General features: G+C 40.4%; 2 protein-coding genes across 3 annotated transcripts; one reads left to right on the top strand and one right to left on the bottom strand.

Annotated features, from left to right (window-relative positions):
• Positions 1 to 2,649: 2,649 nt before the first annotated feature.
• LOC103459320 (uncharacterized) lies at positions 2,650 to 8,517 on the top strand. 2 transcript variants are annotated; one of them, XM_008400793.3, is made up of 3 exons: positions 2,650 to 2,751; positions 3,909 to 4,209; positions 5,137 to 8,517. In XM_008400793.3, the coding sequence occupies exons 2-3, from the start codon at positions 3,909 to 3,911 to the stop codon at positions 6,351 to 6,353; spliced, it is 1,518 nt and encodes a 505-aa protein (XP_008399015.1). In that variant the 5' UTR covers positions 2,650 to 2,751; the 3' UTR covers positions 6,354 to 8,517. The 2 variants fall into 2 exon arrangements, with proteins under 2 accessions (XP_008399015.1, XP_008399016.1); XM_008400794.3 differs by having other exon boundaries at positions 2,655 to 2,751; positions 4,017 to 4,209.
• Positions 8,518 to 9,202: 685 nt separating this feature from the next.
• Positions 9,203 to 18,014, bottom strand: LOC103459322 (F-box only protein 15-like). Its single transcript, XM_008400796.3, has 10 exons — positions 16,656 to 18,014; positions 16,507 to 16,575; positions 15,655 to 15,759; positions 15,348 to 15,566; positions 14,864 to 15,064; positions 13,234 to 13,354; positions 13,072 to 13,154; positions 12,131 to 12,276; positions 11,104 to 11,228; positions 9,203 to 9,757 (listed from the first exon to the last, which is right to left on the bottom strand). The coding sequence occupies exons 1-10, from the start codon at positions 16,874 to 16,876 to the stop codon at positions 9,491 to 9,493; spliced, it is 1,557 nt and encodes a 518-aa protein (XP_008399018.1). The 5' UTR covers positions 16,877 to 18,014; the 3' UTR covers positions 9,203 to 9,490.
• Between the last annotated feature and the right edge of the window lie 1,903 nt (positions 18,015 to 19,917).

The raw sequence follows: 19,917 nt of genomic DNA on the forward strand, positions 1-19,917 counted from the left end.
CACGTGTCTTCATGTCTCACATTAACCTCCTCGCAGAGTTTAGCTTCTATGGGATTTTTTGTTTCGACTGACTCTGCAGAGTATTTCTGAGTCGATTAGTTTAGCATTTCTGCAGGATTTTCACAAAATATCAGCCACGACAATGGAGAAGGGAACCAACAAGTTCATGTCATCTTTTTTGGACATCAAGATGTTTTAGCCACGCAAAGCCTCTAACATTGTGCGAGTTGCAGCTAAATGCTACCAGTCGATGAGGAAAACAGCAGATTCTCAGACTGTGGACAAGATCACTGATGCCATTGTTCTTGCAAGGCTGGGTAAGTCGGGCATTCATGGTTTTGAGGGTTCGAATGTGCCTATGCCTGATACACGGTACTCGGTGCTAGCGTGGCTAACACGATTACAGTTTAGTAAAAGCTAGCGTGGCTAACACGATTACATTTTAGTAAAAACCTTTTCAGGTGAAATAAAATCTTTAATGTCAGATACGGTACACATTGCACATTGATCTGTTCAGCTAATGTAAGACTAACAAACAGGCTTCAGGATGTAGAAGTTGTATCGGTACTGCCATTATGCTGTACTTGGCTAAAAGGTTTTCATAATGGATGTGTTTGTTATTGACTTTATTTTTTTCAGTCACTAAACACAAAGAAAGCAAAGCAATAATACTTAAACCAGCAGACACTTTGTTCTTATTGATCCTACGACGGTTGAGCTGCAAATGCGGTCGTGCACAAGCGTTAATCCAAGCAAGGCTTTCCGTTTCAGATTTTGGAAATCTGTGAATTTTAGTTCCACAAACACGATCAGGATACCTGACATCGCCTGTACAGATACCCCACTGACGGACCCCCCCCAGTCCTGACGCAAAAACTTTTTGTCGGTCTGGTAGTCCACAATGTACATTAGCATGAGTTTGTGAGCCGGTAACCCACGTGGTAGCTGTGCTGTGACGTAAAATGGGCATTAGCCAATGAAAGGCGGACCCTGTGGTAAGGTCCATTGTTTGATCGGGGAGTGAAACGGAGCTCATCGTTACCTGTCGCGATCTTCAAAATGGCCGTTATATGACGGTTGTAGCCAAAATGTAGCCAACGCGATCCTAACAAATCACTCTTTTCTCTTTTATTTTTGAATATTTGAGCATGTCTATGTGTGAAATTACGAAATCAGATCCAAATTAACTTGTTACTCCACATCTTTAGAGGAGGGACAGCCCTCACCAGCTTCACATCACTAACCTGTAGCGATGAACAGGCGTCAGTGGAAGGAAAAAAATGGACGACCGCCGTCTTCTTCCAAACTGAAGAGCAAGGGGCGGGGCTCCTCACTTCCGGTCTCCTGGTGAGACGCTGGCCGAACCTCGGTTGCTTTTTTTTCTTCAACAGGGCATTTTATTCAATTTAAGTGTAAAAAACACATATATAATAAATTGCAATACTATTAATTTATGTGGTGGCTTATATTCTTAAACAGATTTTCTGGACCATCAACAAGTGATGGTTAAATTCTCCCACTTTACGGTGCATCACACATCCATAGCATTAGTTACCAAGAAGCAGATTTGCTTTGTGGATTTTTTTTAATTTTATTTACCATTTTGACACACTTTTTACTGATTATTGTTATTTAACAAGTTAAATAAAGTACACAGTGTAAATGTTAAAATAAAATCAAAGTGACAAAATACATCTGCAGTATGTAGTAATATGACAGCTGAATACCTCAATAAAACTGCTTGTGCTAGCCAGTCAGATTGAAATTGTAAAGAGTAGTCATAAAGTTCAATAGGGGTCAAAGTTCATGTGATGCGATTCAATCTGCGGCTCTTGGGCAGACGTTTCGTCCCAGGCTGCTATTCCAGAATTATGTGTATAATTAACACGCGGCACAGCGAAAACCTGCTGGCCTGCTTAATTAACTGCAAGTGAGTTCTGTGTGTGTAAAAACAATGATGCATTTTTGAAAATGTGGCAGTTTGATTTCTTTTCGGTTCTGTGGATTAAAAGTGGAGTATTTGTAAAGCAAGAAAGAAACCGAGAACGGAAACTGAATTGTTCTCAACAAGACTGAACTATGGAGCTTTCTGGACGAATGAAGAAACGTACTGCGGTGAGTTAACAGTCTGTATACTTTTATGAATTCAGTTTCACAGACGTTTGAGCCGTATTACTCCATATGTACCAACCGTCGTAATATTTTTACCTATAAAAATGGACTTTTGGGAACCTTGCTGTATGCCCACATCCTCCAGTTTTTCTTTTTTTGTCATTTCTTTTGAGTTCAACAGCATTTAGACTGTTATTCAAATAAAAATATACCAAAATATTGACGCCGTTCTACACTCGCCAGTGATTCCTTCAGATCAACATGAAAATGGCAGCAGTAAACGCATCATGAGTGTTAAGAGCTATCCTTTAACAGACATCTTTTTGACAGAGATATCCTGTTAGAGAAAGAACATCTCCGTCTGTAACAGGCTGGAGATCCCAACCTCTTAAAAAGAAAGCATAATAGATCCCTTTAAAGCTCAAACAGGAGCAGATATGACGATGTTTGCTTCACTGTCTGCACGTTTGCTGAAGCAGCTTTTAGTTTGAAGAGCACGCTCCTCCTCTGCAGGCACAGGAGCTGATAAGAGGCGGTGACGTCAACAGGAAGTCAGACTGAAACAGGACTGAAACCGTTGTACCGTTAGCGGACAGAAACATTTAGCTGGATTTAAACAGCTGGATTGGACTGCGATGGGTGAGTTTTACTTTTACGCCTGATTCAGCAGCAGAAAATACAGAAATACTTGGCACAATAACAGAAACTAACATGTTTAGCAAAGCAAAGAACGAGGTTTGCTTTTTGTTTGATAAATGCCTCTCCATAAAAACAACATGGTCCAAGCTCTTTAGAAACACAGTTTTACATGATTAAAAAACAGATTTTTGTTTAAATCTAAAGCCATTAGTTCTGTTGCTGAGACAGGAAACACCTAAAACAAAGCAGAGATGATTATATAACCAGAAGCATTTACAGAATAAAGAGTTTTTAAACTAATATTTCCATGAAGGCAAGTCAGGCAGTAAAACAAAACAAAGTGAAAGAAATATATCAATCAGTTGCAATGAATTGGAGACATGAATTGAAACAACAAAGCAAAATGGAAACTTTACCACATTTTCTCAAAGTTTGGTGTTCTGTGATGAGAATTAGATCATTTAACTATGAGTTGTGTATTTAGCCCTTGTACATAACATCTTGTTTGGAGTAAATTTGTTGGATTTCATTTAAAGACATTTATTTTACCGTATTTTCCGCACTATAAGGCGCACCTAAAAACCTTCAATTTCCTCAAAAGCCGACAGTGCGCCTTATAATCCGGAGAGCCTTATATGTGGACCAATATTGAGCCACAACAGGTCTAGCAACTACGGTAAACAGCCGCCAACTTCATTTTCGCCCGTAGAAGAAGAAGCGCGCGGTGCATGCTGGGATAGTTGTCAGAACGCTGGTCTGTAATCTATTAAAGTTTGACTGACCTATCTACCTACCGACCGTCTATAACCAGGTCGTCTGCAGGTCATTTAGCACCACGTTCTCCACGAACATGCTGTGCACAAACGGAGAACGGTGACCAACGTCTGGCCACGCCCTGGCCCAGGAAGGCTCTCCTCGCCGACCGGAGTCAGACTGTTTTGTTGACATTCACTTTAGTGCAGCTCCATCTAGTGGATGCATAATGTAACTCCAGCCTCTACTATAGCGTCTATTCTATGCGCCTTATAATGCGGTGAGCCTTATATATGAAAAAAGTTTTAAAATAGGCCATTATTGAAGGTGCGCCTTATAATCTGGTGTGCCTTGTAGTGCAGAAAATACGGTAACTAAATATTTTTCTGTCTCCATTTTTCCAGATGTTCCCCAAAAGTGACAGCATGAAAAAACTTTCTGTGGAGCTCCTAAATACTCTCAAGAACTTGAAGCAGGATGACTTTGAACAATTTAAATGGTTTCTGAAACAGGACAACATCTTGGAAGGTCAAAAAGGCATCGATGAAGATGAGCTGGAGGGGGCAGAAAGATGGGATACGGTTGATCTGATGCTACGCCGATACAAAGGCCCTGGAGCTAAGCAGCTGGCAATCAATATTTTACAGGCGATTGGCCAGAACAACCTGGTGGATCAGTTAAACAGATTCTGTGAAGAACAACAAGGTAAGGGAAAATGAAATAATTCTGACAGTAGAAATGTGGAACCATGTGCATTAAGTAAAGGACGTTTTTCTGCCTTTTCATTTTCCCCTCAAACTCTTGTGTGATTTCATTCATCTCTTCAGACCTTAGGACATGGTCTTCAGCACAACATTTACCATTTCCTAGTTGCTATTGATAGCATGTAATTGTGAAGTAGCTCAATAGACCCCTAGACACCAGCTATCAGTTGTTTTACCAAAGATTTCTGCCTCCATCACCCTCTCAACAACTTGAACTGCTCAGATATTTATGGTTTTATCACTTTGTTGCCATTTATCATTCCTACTCGAAACCCAAAATGCTGCCAAACAGATGATTTAAGGCTACTTAAGGCATCTTATTAACCATTGCGCATCAAGTTGACTTTTCACCCTCTGCGTGGTCCGGCAGAGTCACACTAACCCAGCATGCGCCGGGTTTATGAGAGGTTTTGAGATCAGGTTTCCCACTGTCCGACCGCGACATCTGGCGCGATCCTCCAGAGCGTCACACTAAGACCGAGGGTTAAGTCACAACAATGGCAACTGGCTAATGCTCATGAGATAGCAGTCACCAACAAAAAATATTGTGGCTTTTTATCTCGTTCGATGAGGTTTCGTTACATTTTCAGTAAAGAATGATGGTTAGTCTTTGTCGTTTAGGTTTTGGCCATTTTGTTCGTTAGTTCCCAAAGTTCTCTCCTGGTCAGTTGGGTGTCCTTTGGGTAGCCTGCTGCATAGCTCCACCTTCATGACAACAGGTCTTGAAAGAGTCATTGGTAAAATTAAATAAAATATATTTCAGCACTAATTCTGATATGTAAAAACTAGCCTTGTTTGTGCAGATGGAAGAGCTACTTTAAGGTATAGCCCAGTGTACTTAAACATGGATGCCTTGCTCTTGTTTCAGATCTCAACCCTCAGCATCTACGTTTTGTGGCAGAAGGCATTGGAGAAAAGGAAGCTGAGTTGGAAAAACTTCGTGAGTTTGCCGTGGACGTAGCCTTGGATCCGGATACGGCGCATCGCGATCTTGTCCTCTCCAGTGATGGAAAACAAGTTTATGACACTAATGTGACCAAAGATCTCCCAATGACCTCCCAGAGATTTGACACACGTGCCAGTGTAGTTAGTAAGGAGACATTTTCCTCAGGAAAGTTCTACATTGAGGTTCAGGTTGAAGGGAAGACTGATTGGTCTGTTGGGGTGGCCTACGAATCCATCAACCGGAAAGGGAAAATCTCCCTCAGCACCGACAATGGCTTCTGGACCATATGGTTAAGAGACAAGGTTTATGAAGCTTTGGCAAAGCCTGCAGTCGTACTCCCTCTGAAGTCCCGTCTTCAGAAGGTGGGAATCTTTGTGGATTATGACAAGGGTCTGGTCTCCTTCTATAATGTAGATACAGCAGATCTGATCTATTCATACAAAAAATGCAGCTTCAAAAAGAAACTCCTGCTATATATTAATACAAGTAGTAACAAAAATGGTAGAAACTCTGCACCGATGATTATCACTCCTGTAGTTGACAAGATAAACAAAGCAACACTGAGGAGCATCAAGGAGTTTGCAGTTGAGGTGACTTTGGATCCAGATACAGCACATCCTGAACTAGTTCTATCCGACCATGGGAAACGGGTCCATCACGTAGATGTGAGGAAAGATGTTCCAGACAACCCAAAGAGATTCAGTGACCATGTCAGTGTTTTAGGAAAACAAAGTTTCTTCCATCATAGATTCTACTTCGAGGTCCAGGTTAAAGGGAAGACCGACTGGACTGTAGGAGTCGTCACTGAGTCGATTGAAAGGAAGGGAGAACACACACTGCAACCAGAAAGTGGTTTCTGGACAATTTGTCTAAGGAACGGGGAAGAATACGAGGCATTTGATAAACCAATAGTCCGTTTAACTCGAAGATTAAATCCAGAGAGAGTGGGAGTATTTGTTGATTATGATGGAGGTCTGGTCTCCTTTTATAACGTAGATACTGCTGATCTTCTCTACTCCTTTACTGGTTGCTGCTTCGCTGAGAGACTTGTGCCTTTCTTTAGTCCCTGCACTAATATTGGAGGTACAAACTCTGCTCCTCTGATTATGGTAAATGGTAAATGGACTGAACTTGTATAGAGCTTTTCATTTTGACCACTCAGAGCTTTTTACACTAGTCACAGTCACCCATTCGCACTCACAAACGCTCACATTTATACACCGATACGCAGATCAGTAGGTTAAGTGCCTTGCCCAGCGGCACAACAACATGTGGTAGGAGGAAGGAATCCTGGGAACATCACCAGTCCATCTCAGAGACACACAGGACAATCAACAATGCCCATACAGTCTCAGACCTGAGGTAGACTGAGGGTACATTCACATCAACCTTGGTTAAACCACTTTAAAACAGAAAGTCCAGTTCAGTGTGAATGCGTAATCAAAATCTGACGTGGACCAAAAAAGCAAACTCTGCTTCGCCTACAAACCTAGGTCTTGGATCGGTTGAAGTAGAATCTGGCATGGTTCGAATGGATATGTGAACACCAAGCGGACCAGAGACCACAAGGCAGAGAGCAAACTACAGCATTCTGGGTAAATACAACCACAACAAAAACACGTCTACTTCTAGGAGAAATGGCTTGTGGTTTTTTACCAAAGAAGAGAGAAATACTACAACCACTAAAATCTGTTGCCACTCCATTTTTGTTTACATTTTGTGAAGAAGGGAGTTGCACTTGGCGTCTTCTTCAGAGGTGTCGTTTCCTTCAGTGGTTCTTGGTGCAGCGCCACCACAGCCAAGGGGGCAACAGGTTGCTCAGAGGGTTTGGTCCATTTCCAATGTGAAACAGCTAGAAATGTAACAAACGTTGCAATTTTCTAAAAGACTCATCAAGTGTGAAACACCCATAGACAGACTTCTATACTTGTTTTTTGGTTGGCAGGGGATTGGATTGTGGGAGGAAGTCAAGAGTCCCCAGAGAGTATCCAACCATGTACAAGGTGAACATGTGAACTCCATGCAGAAAGACTCCAGCTCAGGGTACAAGATTTACATATCCAATCCAGATTTAAAGATTTCAAGCATCTAATTCAGTTAACTTTGATGATTCTGGCTTATAGCTAATGAAAACCCCAAATTCAGTTTGTCAGAAAAATACATTACATCCAACAAAAAGGACTAATACAAAAATGTGGACGAGTTGAAATTATGTCCACGTTCGTTACAATGCAGCATTTGAAGTTCAAGTTGGCTTGATATCGGTCAGACAATCAAGCACAGGTCCACCTGGTGATTAGACCAGCTTCTGGTACCTATGGCTGAGTAGGTTGGTGTGGGAACCAAGTCCTGTTGGAGAATGAACTCAACTTCTCTAAAAATAACGTCCGTAGAAGAAAGAATGAAGTGACCCAAAATGTCCTGGTAGATGACTGTGTCCAACTCCATCAATGAGACTCTTAAAATCCTCCCTAACTGTGGAAACATCACACCTCAAACGACCAGATTCTAACAGATTCTGGGACCTTAATTTCAAAATGAAATTCAAGGTTTTGTCTTAAATTTGCCCGTTAAACCACTGGGGAAGAATCTGGTCCGTTTTCTCTCTGGCCCAGGCAGGATGACGCTGAGCTCGGTGAAGCGGGTCGACACAAGGAATGAGGCTGTTGTAGCCTGGATATGTCTTGTGAATCTTTACTTCCCAACACAGGCTGCAGTAATCCCTGCTGTTGGTGCACCTTTTTTCTTCCACTCAACTTTCCATAAATATGCTCAAGTTCTTGTTTCTGTTTTTACTTTGTTTGTTTTTATACAATAGGACTTTGGGTTTCATCTGAAGTTACGGAAAAGAAAACGTAAAATATATGTGTAAAGACTCTATAAGTTGTTATTTTTGGCAGAATTACTGAAATACATTTTTTAATGATGTTCTAATGTATTGAAATGCATCTGTATTCTTGCACCATTTATGTTTTATTTTGAAGAGTACACCAGTTCATACTGTCCTAAATTTCACAGACTGTGTAAACCGTTTCCGTTATTCTCTCAGTCCTGGTCTTATATGAGTTTTGTTTGTTTCCAGTTTGACACTTTCTTCCACTTGCAGCACCTGTAGTTGCTGTGTTTGCAGCTTTGTGATGTGCTCCGGTTTGTGACTCAACTTCATGTTTACAGACGAGTAAATCATTGCACTGGCTTATTTGGTGCTCCAACTACTGCTGCAGTTAAATTAATCAAAGTCTGAAATGTTGACCAAGACTTTTAGATAAATCAAAATAAAATGCAATTCTTAGAAAGCTGAAACTTTGTGGGGTTTTTTCTATCTAAAATGTTTTATTTCCAAGTTTACAGGTAAGTATGACAGATTTGATGAAACCCAGCCTCTATATGTTAATAAAACATTTTTTAAGAAACAAAGCTTTGCTTCAGTGTTAATAGATGAGCGATTTTTTTGGCATTTTAGGACCACGTAGGTTAGAGAGTAGCTTTGACCTTCACCTTTTTTCATGCAAAAGTTCAAATAAATCCATAATAAATTAACCGTGTGCAGTTCTAGCTACTCTAAGGCCGGCTTGTTAACCCCTTTGGCGACACCTAGAGGCCATCCTGGGTAACTGCTGATGGGAAAACCATTATTGCACAAATCAAAGACAACATGAATTAATTTAGCACAGCTTACCACTTTCCTTTCTTGATGTTTTTGAACATAAACCTGTTTCTTGAGGTTTGGAGCATTCTGGATGAATTAAAGCAGAAACAGACCAAATAATCGATCCCAGAAATCAGTCAGTCAGTGAATGACTCACACCAGCGTTTCCTCAACGACTTTAACTTTCTGCCACAATGTTGTAAAAACACTATTGTGATGTTTAGTTTCTAAATGTTTGCAACCAGCCGTTTCCATCTTAGGATTTCATGAAAAACGTTCAGAAAACTGGTCAACGCAGGATGTTCTGACCATTGTAATAAAAGCTTTTCACCAAGTGTGTTTTAGGTGAATTGAACAGTTTATTTAAATTAATATTTAACAGTTAATACAAATCAATCATGCAAATTTCCAACAGGAACCTTAATGTTGGATCTCTTTGGCATCGAAAAGTAAAAAAATATGTTTTTCTCTAAACTAAAAATCAATTAATCTTAAACCTTTGGAAAAATCCACATGAAATTCAGAAGCGAGCTTTTAAACAAGCCCGTCTTTGCTAACAGTAATAACAGAAACCAAACCTGCAGATGGAAACCAACAACTCTGCGTGAAACGCCCAGACGTCCAGCTTCAGTACTCCCTGCTGAATCGCTTGTTGACTTTGGCGACGGGAACGCAGACGGTGAGGCCGGTGAGGAAGAACTGCTTCTGCTCCTCCAGCCACACCAGCAGCATCTTCACCTCGCCGTCCGCGGTCCTGTACAGCATCTGGAAGTCGTGGCCGCTGTAGTCGCAGGACAAGGCCGTCTTGGCCACGGTGATGTGGATGGGCGTGCTGACGCACCAGAACGGTTTCTGGAACTCATCCAGCAGAGTCAGGCTCATGATGCAGCAGTTCTACGCAAAACGCAACAGAGACGCACCATCAGAACTGGACTCTTCAAACAGAACCTTCCACTGCAGCAGCATCTCTCAAACTTCTTCAGAGCTACTTACCCCATTTAACACTCACTCAACCTGAAATTGGCCCCACAATAACACAACATCTTAATAAACGCAACCAGAAATTATAATATTTGTCTTTTAACTCAGAGTCTTTGTTCCTCTTAATGTGACCATAAACTACGACTACTGGAGGAGTTAGTCAGATTATGAGAGAACCTAAACACATTAATGTTTCTTTACTACAAGTGTTGGGTGCACTAATAAAGTTTTAGGGCTATTTATAATTTAAAAGCATAAAAAAGGAAAATAGACTTAAGTTGCTTTGGCTTAAGCAAATATTTTCTTTCAGCCAGTCGACAGCCCAACATAAATCATTTTATTGTAGGTATTAAGATGCAGTTAGTCGGCGTGGGGCGCAGTGCTGCTCACTGCCTCATCACCAGCAGATCGAGGTCTGCGTGCCTCGTGACATGATATGAACATTAATATCGTTCAAAAACAAAAGTTCTGCATCTCACCCTGAGAAACTTTCCACCGGTATCTTCAGGTTTTCTTTTTAGTGACCCAGTCTTCAGCCAGTCTTCCATTATTACTTTTAAACACAATCGTTTGGTAAGCTAACTGTTGCGTCACACTTTGAGCTCACGGACGTCCCTGGACCAGTCGTGGTCCGGGGACCACAGTTTGAGAAAGACTTGACTACAGTGTCAAAAATATTCACCAACACCCACAGGCTCATAAAATCCAGGAACTGTTGGTTCAGCAAATCAAGACAAATCCTTGAGTAGCTTCGGAACAGCTTGGGAAGGCCTCTTCCATGCTTTCATTTCAAAGATATTAAAAGTTTGCAGAAACCATCAACACCGTTCTGGTTAGATTTGAAGGATGTTGGTGGAAATCGACTCTAATCAGGTTTTATAACGACATGGATGATGAGGAAGTGACCTCACAGCGGGTTGAGACTGAGCCATATCTTCTCGTCCAACATCAGTGTCTGACCTCACAAATGAACTTCTTGACCATAAGCACTCCTAAACCTTCCTAAAAGAGTTTAAGCTGCCAAAGCTGCAAACATCGTAACAAACTGAGACTGTAATGAAGGTCAAGCTCTGAATACTTCTACCAATACGGCAGATATTTTTTAGCAACAAAGAGTTATAACAGGAATCATGGTAAATGACTTAAAACTGTATTTTAATTTTTGAAATTGAAATTAAACCCAAAAAGTTTGAAAAATGGCACATTACTGCCACCCTGTGGTGGCAGAGTATCTGCTTAAAAAACAGTTTTGTTTTTACCTCCACTGCTCCTTTCATGTCCTCATGTCTCCAGGGAAGTCTGATGCTGCCAGATAGCGATCTGTGCTGAGACAGGTTTGACCTCTGGATGACCTTGAGCTCCACCAGGCCGCGCTGAATCTGAGCTGACCTCCGCCAACCAGAACCGAGACAAACAGGATGAAGAAAACATCATTTAAGACGATTTTAAACCTACAGTCAAACATTTACCAAACATCTAAGACATGGTGTCAAAAGTGAGGAGCGGGGGCCATTTGTGGCCCTTGGACCGATTTTATGCGGCCCCCAACTGCAATTAAAAAAATTATACAAATTTGGCCAGTAGATCCTGATGGAGACTTTTAATTAGTAATCAGGCCAAAAATTGTTAGCAACATGACTTTCTTACACAGGAAAATGAAACGTGCAACACAAAGTATTTGTCTTTCTATCACTAAGTTTTATTAAAAGGTAAAATCAAGAGACTTTTACTGAAAAAGCAACTTCGCTGCACTCAGACCAGTTTCATCTCGTCTTAAACTAGTTTAAATATTGATAATGTTGTGAGAGAAAGAAACCCAAATCCGTATACTGTTACTGAAAATAAATGTATTCAATCGAGCCCAAAAGAAACTGAAAACATGCTAAATTAAAGTATAGCAGTAAGTAACACATTTTTGTAGGAAATCTCAGAAATTTACTAGGAAAGAAAAATCTAATTTTTAGATTAATATAAAAAGTTTCACGAAATTTGGAAATTTCAACGTTTTTTCAGAGATTAATCACCAAATTTCTGAGTTTTTTTTCAGAAATGTAATTATTTTTTTCTTTCTACAACGGACCTGATAGAATAAATGTATGGCTACTTTATTTGCTTGATTTTAGGTTGTTTTTTTTAGCCTGTGACTAATTCAGAGTCTACAATTTTGGCCAAATTTTCAAAAAGTTTGTACTTCTCTGATCCAAGACATTCATCCTGGATTTTGTTGACATTTCGGTTAATAAAATACGGAACGGAAAATCGTGAAAATCTCTCAGGTTTTGCCACCTTTGTGGCAGTACAGCTGCTGGAAGTGTCCCGACATGATCTCAGTGCCGGTGTTGTGCAGGACGAAGTGCAAACTGTAGCCATGGAGACCGAGCTCGGGGTCCGCGTCGTCCTCAGGAGGAAGCTCCACAGGCTCAGAGTACGGGCTGCAAGAAGGGACAAAACAAGCGCTGATTTTTAATACCTTTTACTTACTAAAAAAAATCCTAAATAACGAGATTTTGTTGAGATTGTGCCTTTAGACTTAAGACCAAAGTTACCGAACTTCAACATTTAGTTTTCGTTACAACAGTTAATTGATAGAATCAGCTAAAGTTTCTGTTTTCACACCAAAATGTCCTAAATATCTGGATAAACAAATACAAATATCTAGTTTTCTTTGAGGTCTGACATTTCTCCTGTTCTAAGGAAAACAACAAATAAAAAAAAAACATTTCTGCAGGTTTTTAAACAAAGAGAATAAGAAATAGAACTATACATGTATACAGATCGCTTTGTCCCAAAGCTTTATCACATTTAATCAACATGTAAAAATGGCATCAAAAGAGCTGCTGCTGTTTGACGTATTTATAGGCTGCACATGCTACAAGATCTATTTTATAAAAATATATTTTTCATGTTTTGAAAATAAGAGCTGATAGAGGACAAATCAGCCGATTGCATCTCTGGGTGATTAATTAGTGCAGTTTCAATAAATCAATGCTATAAGAAGAAACAAATGATTACAAACAAATGTAAGACATTTATATTTTAACGCCTAAAATTATAATGATTAAATTTCAGATTTTTTTGAAGCTGTGCAGAAATAAAGACTAATTCGCACCAATCAGCGGCTGATTGAAAGAAATCAGCAGCAGTGACGCGCTGCGTCCAGCAGAGGGAGCTCTTACTTCATTCTGATCAAAATCATGATGCAGGTGAGAAAAAGCAGATTGACGCACCAGGCTGGAGAGCCCAGCAGACTTTTCTCCACCAGCTTGTGGAAGTGAAGGCTGATCATGATGAAGGCCACCTGGTTCTTTCCCTACAGACATTCAGACGTTAAGAACCTGAAGCATCCAGGCTCAGCCCTGATGGGGCCCATCCATCCGTTCCCCGTTTACCCTCCAGACTCCAACGACGACCCCCGGCTGCAGAAGCAACACCTTGATCAGTTTGTCTTTGCCGATGACAAGAGACGGACTTCCTGTGTCCAGCTTTAAGATCAGGGAGCGCCAGTTGGCTCTGGAGGAGGAAGAGGAGGAAATGTTGGGCTTTTCAAACACGACACTTTGAGGACAAAGTCCTGAACTTACTGAACAAATATGGATCAATAATCCCCTTTAATACTAGAACCGCCACCAGGTAACTTTGACTGTGTTTAAGTTTGTAGTTATATTTGATGGAAAAGTTAAAGCCTTGCAGGCTGCACAGTGGTGCAGTTGGTAGAGCTGTTGCCTTGCAGCAAGAAAGTTCTGGGTTCGATTCCCGGCCCCGGTCTTTCTGCATGGAGTCTCCATGTTCTCCCTGTGCATGGTGGGTTTTCTCCGGGTACTCCGGTTTCCTCCCACAGTCCAAAAACATGACTGTCAGGTTAATTGGCGTCTCCAAATTGCCCCTAGGTGTGTGTGTGCATGGTTGTGTGTCTCTGTGTTGCCCTACGACAGACTGGCGACCTGTCCAAGGTGACCCCGCCTCTCGCCCGAAACGTTAGCTTTAGAGGCACCAGCAACCCTCCCGACCCCATTAAGGAACAAGGGTGAAAGAAAATTGATGGATGAAGTTAAAGCCTTGCTGGTTCCTGACTTTTCCTAAAGCTGTGAATTTATTAAAAATGTCTGCTGTTGGGTTTAATAAACTGTAACTTGTAGGAATAATCAATAAATTAATTAATCATATGATAAATTAAAACAAATTAAATAATTCCCATTTGTATAAGTCATCATATGTTTTCTCTTTCTAATAAAAACTGGGTGATGGAAGTCTGATGATTTGAAGGATATTTTTTTAGTTCACAATTAATTTTATTTCTTGTTTCTATTGTTTTGTTCAGCCTTAAATTACATTAGAATTTAAAGTTTATTGAGCTCTGAGTTATTATGCCATTACCATTTTATCTATTGAAAATGGTCTCAAAACAACAATATTATCATTTACTGCAGAAACTTCAGGGAAAATTTATCGTCCAGTAAAATTTTCAGTCACAGCGACAAAAATGAAAACCTCTGAACGCTGCAGCAGACGCTTTATTTCACTTTGACCAAATAAAATAAGGACTAAAATGTGGCAAAGCTGTAAGTAAATAGGTAGAATAATATTTTCTTGCTTTCATGGTTCTTTTTATTAACTTTTGACATCTATTCTGTGTAAAAATTGGTGTTTTAAATTTGATTATGTGACACAGCATCACAATAAATTATACTTATTAGATTTCTCAGATAAATTGACAAAATTTTCTCTCCTATATTTGTTGTAATAGTTTGATGATGATTATTTTGTGTTTAAAATTAAACATTATCTTTGTTGTAACCTTGAAAGGTGAATTAAGTGAAGTTTGAATGCTGCAGTCAAAATGGCCGCTGGCAGCCGTTCCAGTTTTAATCCTCCCTCAGACCTCAGGACGGTCCAGTGGAGGACAGCTTAGCTTTTATCTGACCCAGCTTGAGCTTCTACAAGGTTTTTTCCCTCTTTGGTCGTTTTGGGAGCCGAAGCGACACTCCCATCTCTCCCTGAGCATCAAGCCCTGGGTCTTACTTCCTGGTTTTGATGCTGCTCCGAGGATCCTTCCTGACGCCGTGCAGCTGGATGGTGCTGATGTGATGAAACTTCACGTGGATTCCATCGCTCCAGTGAACAATCACAGACGACTCAAAGAAGTGCGCCTGGCTCCGCTCCAGCGTGTGCTCCTGACCCAAACGCTCGCACAGCGTCAGCTCCCAGCTCACATTCAGGCTCCTGAGACACACACAGCTGGAATAAATACAACATTTAAACAGAAACAACTTTTCTCATTTGGTTCTTCTCACCAAACATGGAAATCATAAACATGTCTGTCTAAACTCACAATGCTGACTCTGCAAGATACATTGCATTGTGTCACGTAAGACAAACCAGAATAAAGCAGCGCAAGAAAAATCCCACCTGGCTGTTTACTTTTACAATATCTGAAAAGTGTGGCATAAATATATTCAACCTAAATCCTAAGAAGTCCTGACTTCTTCCAACCGTCCTCTCTGACCTGAGGGCCCACTCCGTCTGCCGTGGCAGGCCGGTGTACGGATTGATGTCTTTCAGGGGTTTCCTCCACTTGTTCATCTCCTGCCCGGCCATCGATTTAAAGTACAACCTCTTCCAGCGGCTCGTCGAACAATCCTCTGCCTCCACCCACTTCTCCGATGTCTTCAGCTTCCAGTTCCGACTGCCGAATTCTGACGTGTAAATCTTCTGCCACAAGACGCTGCAGTGATAAAAATCCAGAGGGAGAGGGACTTTCAGACCCCGTTTGGTCATGAACCTGCAGTGGCTGAAGAGCTGCTTGGACTCACTCGTCATTGGAGAGCTGATGGAGGAGTCTGCTGACGTGGCTGAGGCAGAACAACGAGGACGGGTCCAGGTAGGACAGGATCTTCACCAGGATCTCTGAGGGAAGACTGGAGGAAACGGCAACTTTTTCTAAGAAATATAAGTTTAGGGACAACTCCATGCTCTGAGTAAAATGTTTTAATCACTTGATCTATTCTTTTATCTTTACATTTTTTTTGGAAGCTACTAGCCTTCATGTGCTACATCATCATCCCGCCTTAGCAACCATTAGCCTTTTTTACAGAAGAGGATTAGGGCCACTGAAAGAAAAATGACGTATTCAAATCTGAAAATTCTGCTTTATCTAAGAGTTTTGATTTTCATCTCAGGATTCTGACTTTAATCTCAAAATTCTGACTTTTTTGATCTGATTTCAGTCTCAAAATTCCGATTTTAATCTCAGAATGAACACCTTTGTTCATAATTCTGGGATTAAGGTGAGAATTTTTTTTTTGTTAGTTCTAACCCTCTTCTGTATTTTTTATTATATCCTTACAAATCTCATGTACTAAACACGGAAGTGCCATATTGTTCTATGGAAAACATACACGATAAGAACGGTCAGGTGCAAAAGCCTGCTGATAATGTTTTTTCCTTTTAATGTGAAGTTTAATAACGTGTTTCTTAACTTGTTTAGGCTAATTCGAGTCGCCAAAAGCTTCATCGGTACTTTGACTCCAATAATAACTCAGCAAATCAGAGCAGGCTTCACTTCACAAACCAACCAATGACAGGGCTCGTTCTCAACATTAGGACCAATCAGAGAAGAGTTTGCTTGAGTGCAGCGGATATTGCGTTCTCTTTAATTAGCTCACCTTTCCAGTATGTTTAGCTTGCAAAATGATTTTCTATGGGAGCCTTCTTTTGTCGGCCCAGCACGGGAACTGAAAAACAACGCAAATAAAATAAATCTGTCAAAATTCGTATAAATAAAGACATTTAAGGAACCATAAAGAAACAACACCTAGCTTCAGTCCCGCCACCCGAGCTTCGAGTTGCAACTTTCCTCTGTCGCTCCTTCCTCCTTTGGCCCGAAAATCCTCTCCCCTGACCGGGAAACCTTCCCCCGGGTCGCGGCCTGCCTCTGCCGCGGTTCGGTTGTCCCGTTTCCGGAACCCGTTGGGCAGGCTGCCGCTGCAAACCCTCCAAAAGGCTTCGAAAAAACTCGCCTCGTCCCGCCGCCATCACCGCGGAGCTCCTGAGGCTGCCTGCTTGCAGGGAGCAGTAACCGAACCATCCGCTAGATGGCAGCAGAGATGTTTATAAATCACACCCGGACATATCGGGTCATAAAATCTTTTTAAGATCTGCATTGTGGTCCAAACATGAACAGTTTTTGGGATTATTTAAAATATTTTAATATAAAGTGTGGCATTGTTAGTATTTCAATACATTTATGCCTTAAAATTAACTCAAATTCAAAAATACTGTAACTCTATCAATGAGACTGGTCTCCAGTAGCAGTCAGTCTTGCAATGCATCTGAGGAGGTCTCTGACTGAAGACTGTTGCTAATCCAGCTCCTTTGCTATTGCCGCTCCTCTTTACATCTCTTAAGCCGCATTTGGGGTCAAAGTTCAGGTATTATTTGAGCTCTTGAGATGCTAATCTCAAATGCTAAGCTCTCTGTTGTAAAAACAATTCCTTGTTGCCATGGTTACATCCGTAAAAAACAAAGATAAAAAAAAAGTAAGGGAATATGTCTTTCGGGCTGCATAGAAACCGATACCAGAGGGAATAATTGGGTGAATTCACACCAGCCATGTTTAGTCCGCTTTAATCAAACTCCAGTTCATTAGGGGAGGTGAGAACGCGTAACTGGACAAACTGAGTTCTCAGTTCAGTTGAACCGAGAACCGAACTCTGGTGCGGTTCAAATGCTTACGTGAACACTAAGCGGACCAGAGCAGGAAGCAGACTGCAGCGCAGGGCATTCTGGGAAATGCAATCAAAACAAATCCACTAGCCTAGCGCTAGCAAGAGAAACGACTTATGGTCTTTAGTAAAAGATGAAAGAGAAATCCTCCAGCCGCTAAAATCTGACTCTACTCCATCTTTGTTTCCATTTGGTGAAGAATGAAGTTGCGCTCAGTGTCCTCTTCAGATGTTTTGTGTCGTTTAACTTCAGTGGTTTTGGTGCAGTGCCCCCACAGGCCAGGAGGAGAACAGGTTGACTCAGTAAAGTGAGAAAAAGAACCACAGCAGCTGGAAATGAAAAATATTGCGACTTTGATCCCAAATCAATCCGATTCTACCGAATTATCAGGTGGAAATTAGAACAAATCAGAGCTAACAGAGCTTAAATTGACTTCTTATATGAAGAACAATGTATGTGTGTGTGTGTGTCTGCGCGCTCGCGTGTGTGTGGGTGTGCTTGTGGGTGTGTTTGCTTCTCTTTGTAATTTAACTAAAAGCTGAGAAACCTGAGATCACACACTCACACACACACTGTTGTTATGTGAAGCGCCGTGTCTTTGTCTGTGATGTCAACATGTTATTGGTCTCCAGGCAGCTCCATAAACAACAGAACGCTGCGTAAAGGGACGATGCCCTCATATGGAAGATTTCAGACACCTCACACTCGTTCGGAGTCTCCTGGGAATCGGAGCGGAGAAAACCGGAGATCCTCTGAGACTCGCATGGTGAGTCCAGCATCTCTACACATCTTTATTTTCACCTAAACATGCTAAGTCTACAGTTTTTGGCCGAAAATTTGGGGAAAAGAATGAACGCGTCTGGTTTTTAAATGGCTTTTTGCCTCTAAAAAGAGAAACCAAGTTGGAGAAACGAAGCATCTCATACTAAGTGTCAAGCACGGTGGAGGAAGAGTCGTGATCTGGGCTTGATTTACAGCTACAAAGGCAGAGCTAGTCCAAACTGAGTCATCTACAGCAAAAAAGACAACACAAAGGCTGGAAAGTTTAAAAAAATCAAGGTGCTGCAAAGGCCTAGTCAAAGTCCAGACCTCAATGTGATTGTAAACAGTCTGATGTTCTCTTGCTTCAAGAACATCAGACTGAAACAAGAGAGGTTAAAAGTTCCTCCACATTGATAAACAATGACAGGAGTTTATGCAACAACCTGTTAAATCATCTATTATTTATTTTTCTAATAAAAAAAACATAAAACGGGCGAATTATTGATTTGGGACAAAGTCTGTGTTTATGATGCCAGCAGTATTCCAGCTTCCGACAGTCATTTCAGGTTATGTAAATATAAACGATAAGAGATCATGTTTTACACGGCGACGTCGCTTCATGTGTGAGGAGGAAAACTACAAATTATGACAGAGTCTGAACAGACAGAGGACGGACGAATGAGAGAAATAAAACAAACGAGGGACTGATATGAAACACAGAGCTGATGGAGTTTCTTTCAGGCCTGGAGGGGGATTAACAAAGCTGAGCTGCAGCTCTTTTATTATCCAAACCTGATTATTCAGAGGAATCTGTCAAAAATTATGGTTTTTTTAATATCAGATACAACTGACCCAACGAAACGTTCGCTGTGTGTTTAAAGAGGCAGCGCTCCAACAACGACTGAAAAGACAAAGAGCTATTAAAAACCTGAATTATTGTGATAATCTCACATTTTTATTTAAAATTTGTTGATTTAGTTACATTATTGGTTCTAAAAAACAATCTGAATATAATTAAAAAGTTAATTTATTTCAGTAATTCAATTCAAAAAGTGAAACCCAAATAATACATTTATAGGACATTATTGATGTACTTCAAGAAGTCCAAGAAATGTTGACTAATGAAATCAATAAGAAAAGGATTTTTTATTCCTCAAATGACCGACAGTTAGTGCTATATGCAAGGAGTCCATTAGAATGTTGAGTGGAAGGAAAAAATGCAGTAGAAAAAGTGCAAAGTCAACATTCAGCTGGATAAAATAAAATGTTGCCAACATCTATTGTATAATTACAACAAATGTTAAGAGTCATACTAATAAAAATAAAACATAAAATTACAAGAATAAAGTCATAATATTACAAAAGCCAAATCATAAAATTAATACAATTTTATTGTTGTAATATTATGACTTTACTCTCAATTTTATTTTGAAATTCTTTTTATCATAGCCCTAATGCTCTGTCATATATATATATATATATATATATATATATATATATATATATATATATATATATATATATATATATATATATATATATATAACATAATCCCACCACTTTAAAAATTTAATTACTAAAACAAATGA

The sequence above is a fragment of the Poecilia reticulata genome, chromosome 23 (genome assembly GCF_904066995.2).
Source record: "Poecilia reticulata chromosome 23, P_reticulata-male-v2, whole genome shotgun sequence".
In the NCBI taxonomy this organism is placed as follows: Eukaryota; Metazoa; Chordata; class Actinopteri; order Cyprinodontiformes; family Poeciliidae; genus Poecilia; species Poecilia reticulata.

Excerpts from the sequence above, each read along its gene's own strand:
- LOC103459320 (XM_008400793.3), top strand. The coding sequence starts at position 3,909 with ATGTTCCCCAAAAGTGACAGCATGAAAAAACTTTCTGTGGAGCTCCTA. Across the intron at positions 4,210-5,136 it reads ATTCTGTGAAGAACAACAAG|ATCTCAACCCTCAGCATCTA; the intron begins GTAAGGGAAAAT and ends CTCTTGTTTCAG.
- LOC103459322 (XM_008400796.3), bottom strand. The coding sequence starts at position 16,876 with ATGGCGGCGGGACGAGGCGAGTTTTTTCGAAGCCTTTTGGAGGGTTTG. Across the intron at positions 16,576-16,655 it reads GGTGGCGGGACTGAAGCTAG|TTCCCGTGCTGGGCCGACAA; the intron begins GTGTTGTTTCTT and ends GTTGTTTTTCAG. Across the intron at positions 15,760-16,506 it reads AAGCTAAACATACTGGAAAG|TCTTCCCTCAGAGATCCTGG; the intron begins GTGAGCTAATTA and ends CGTTTCCTCCAG.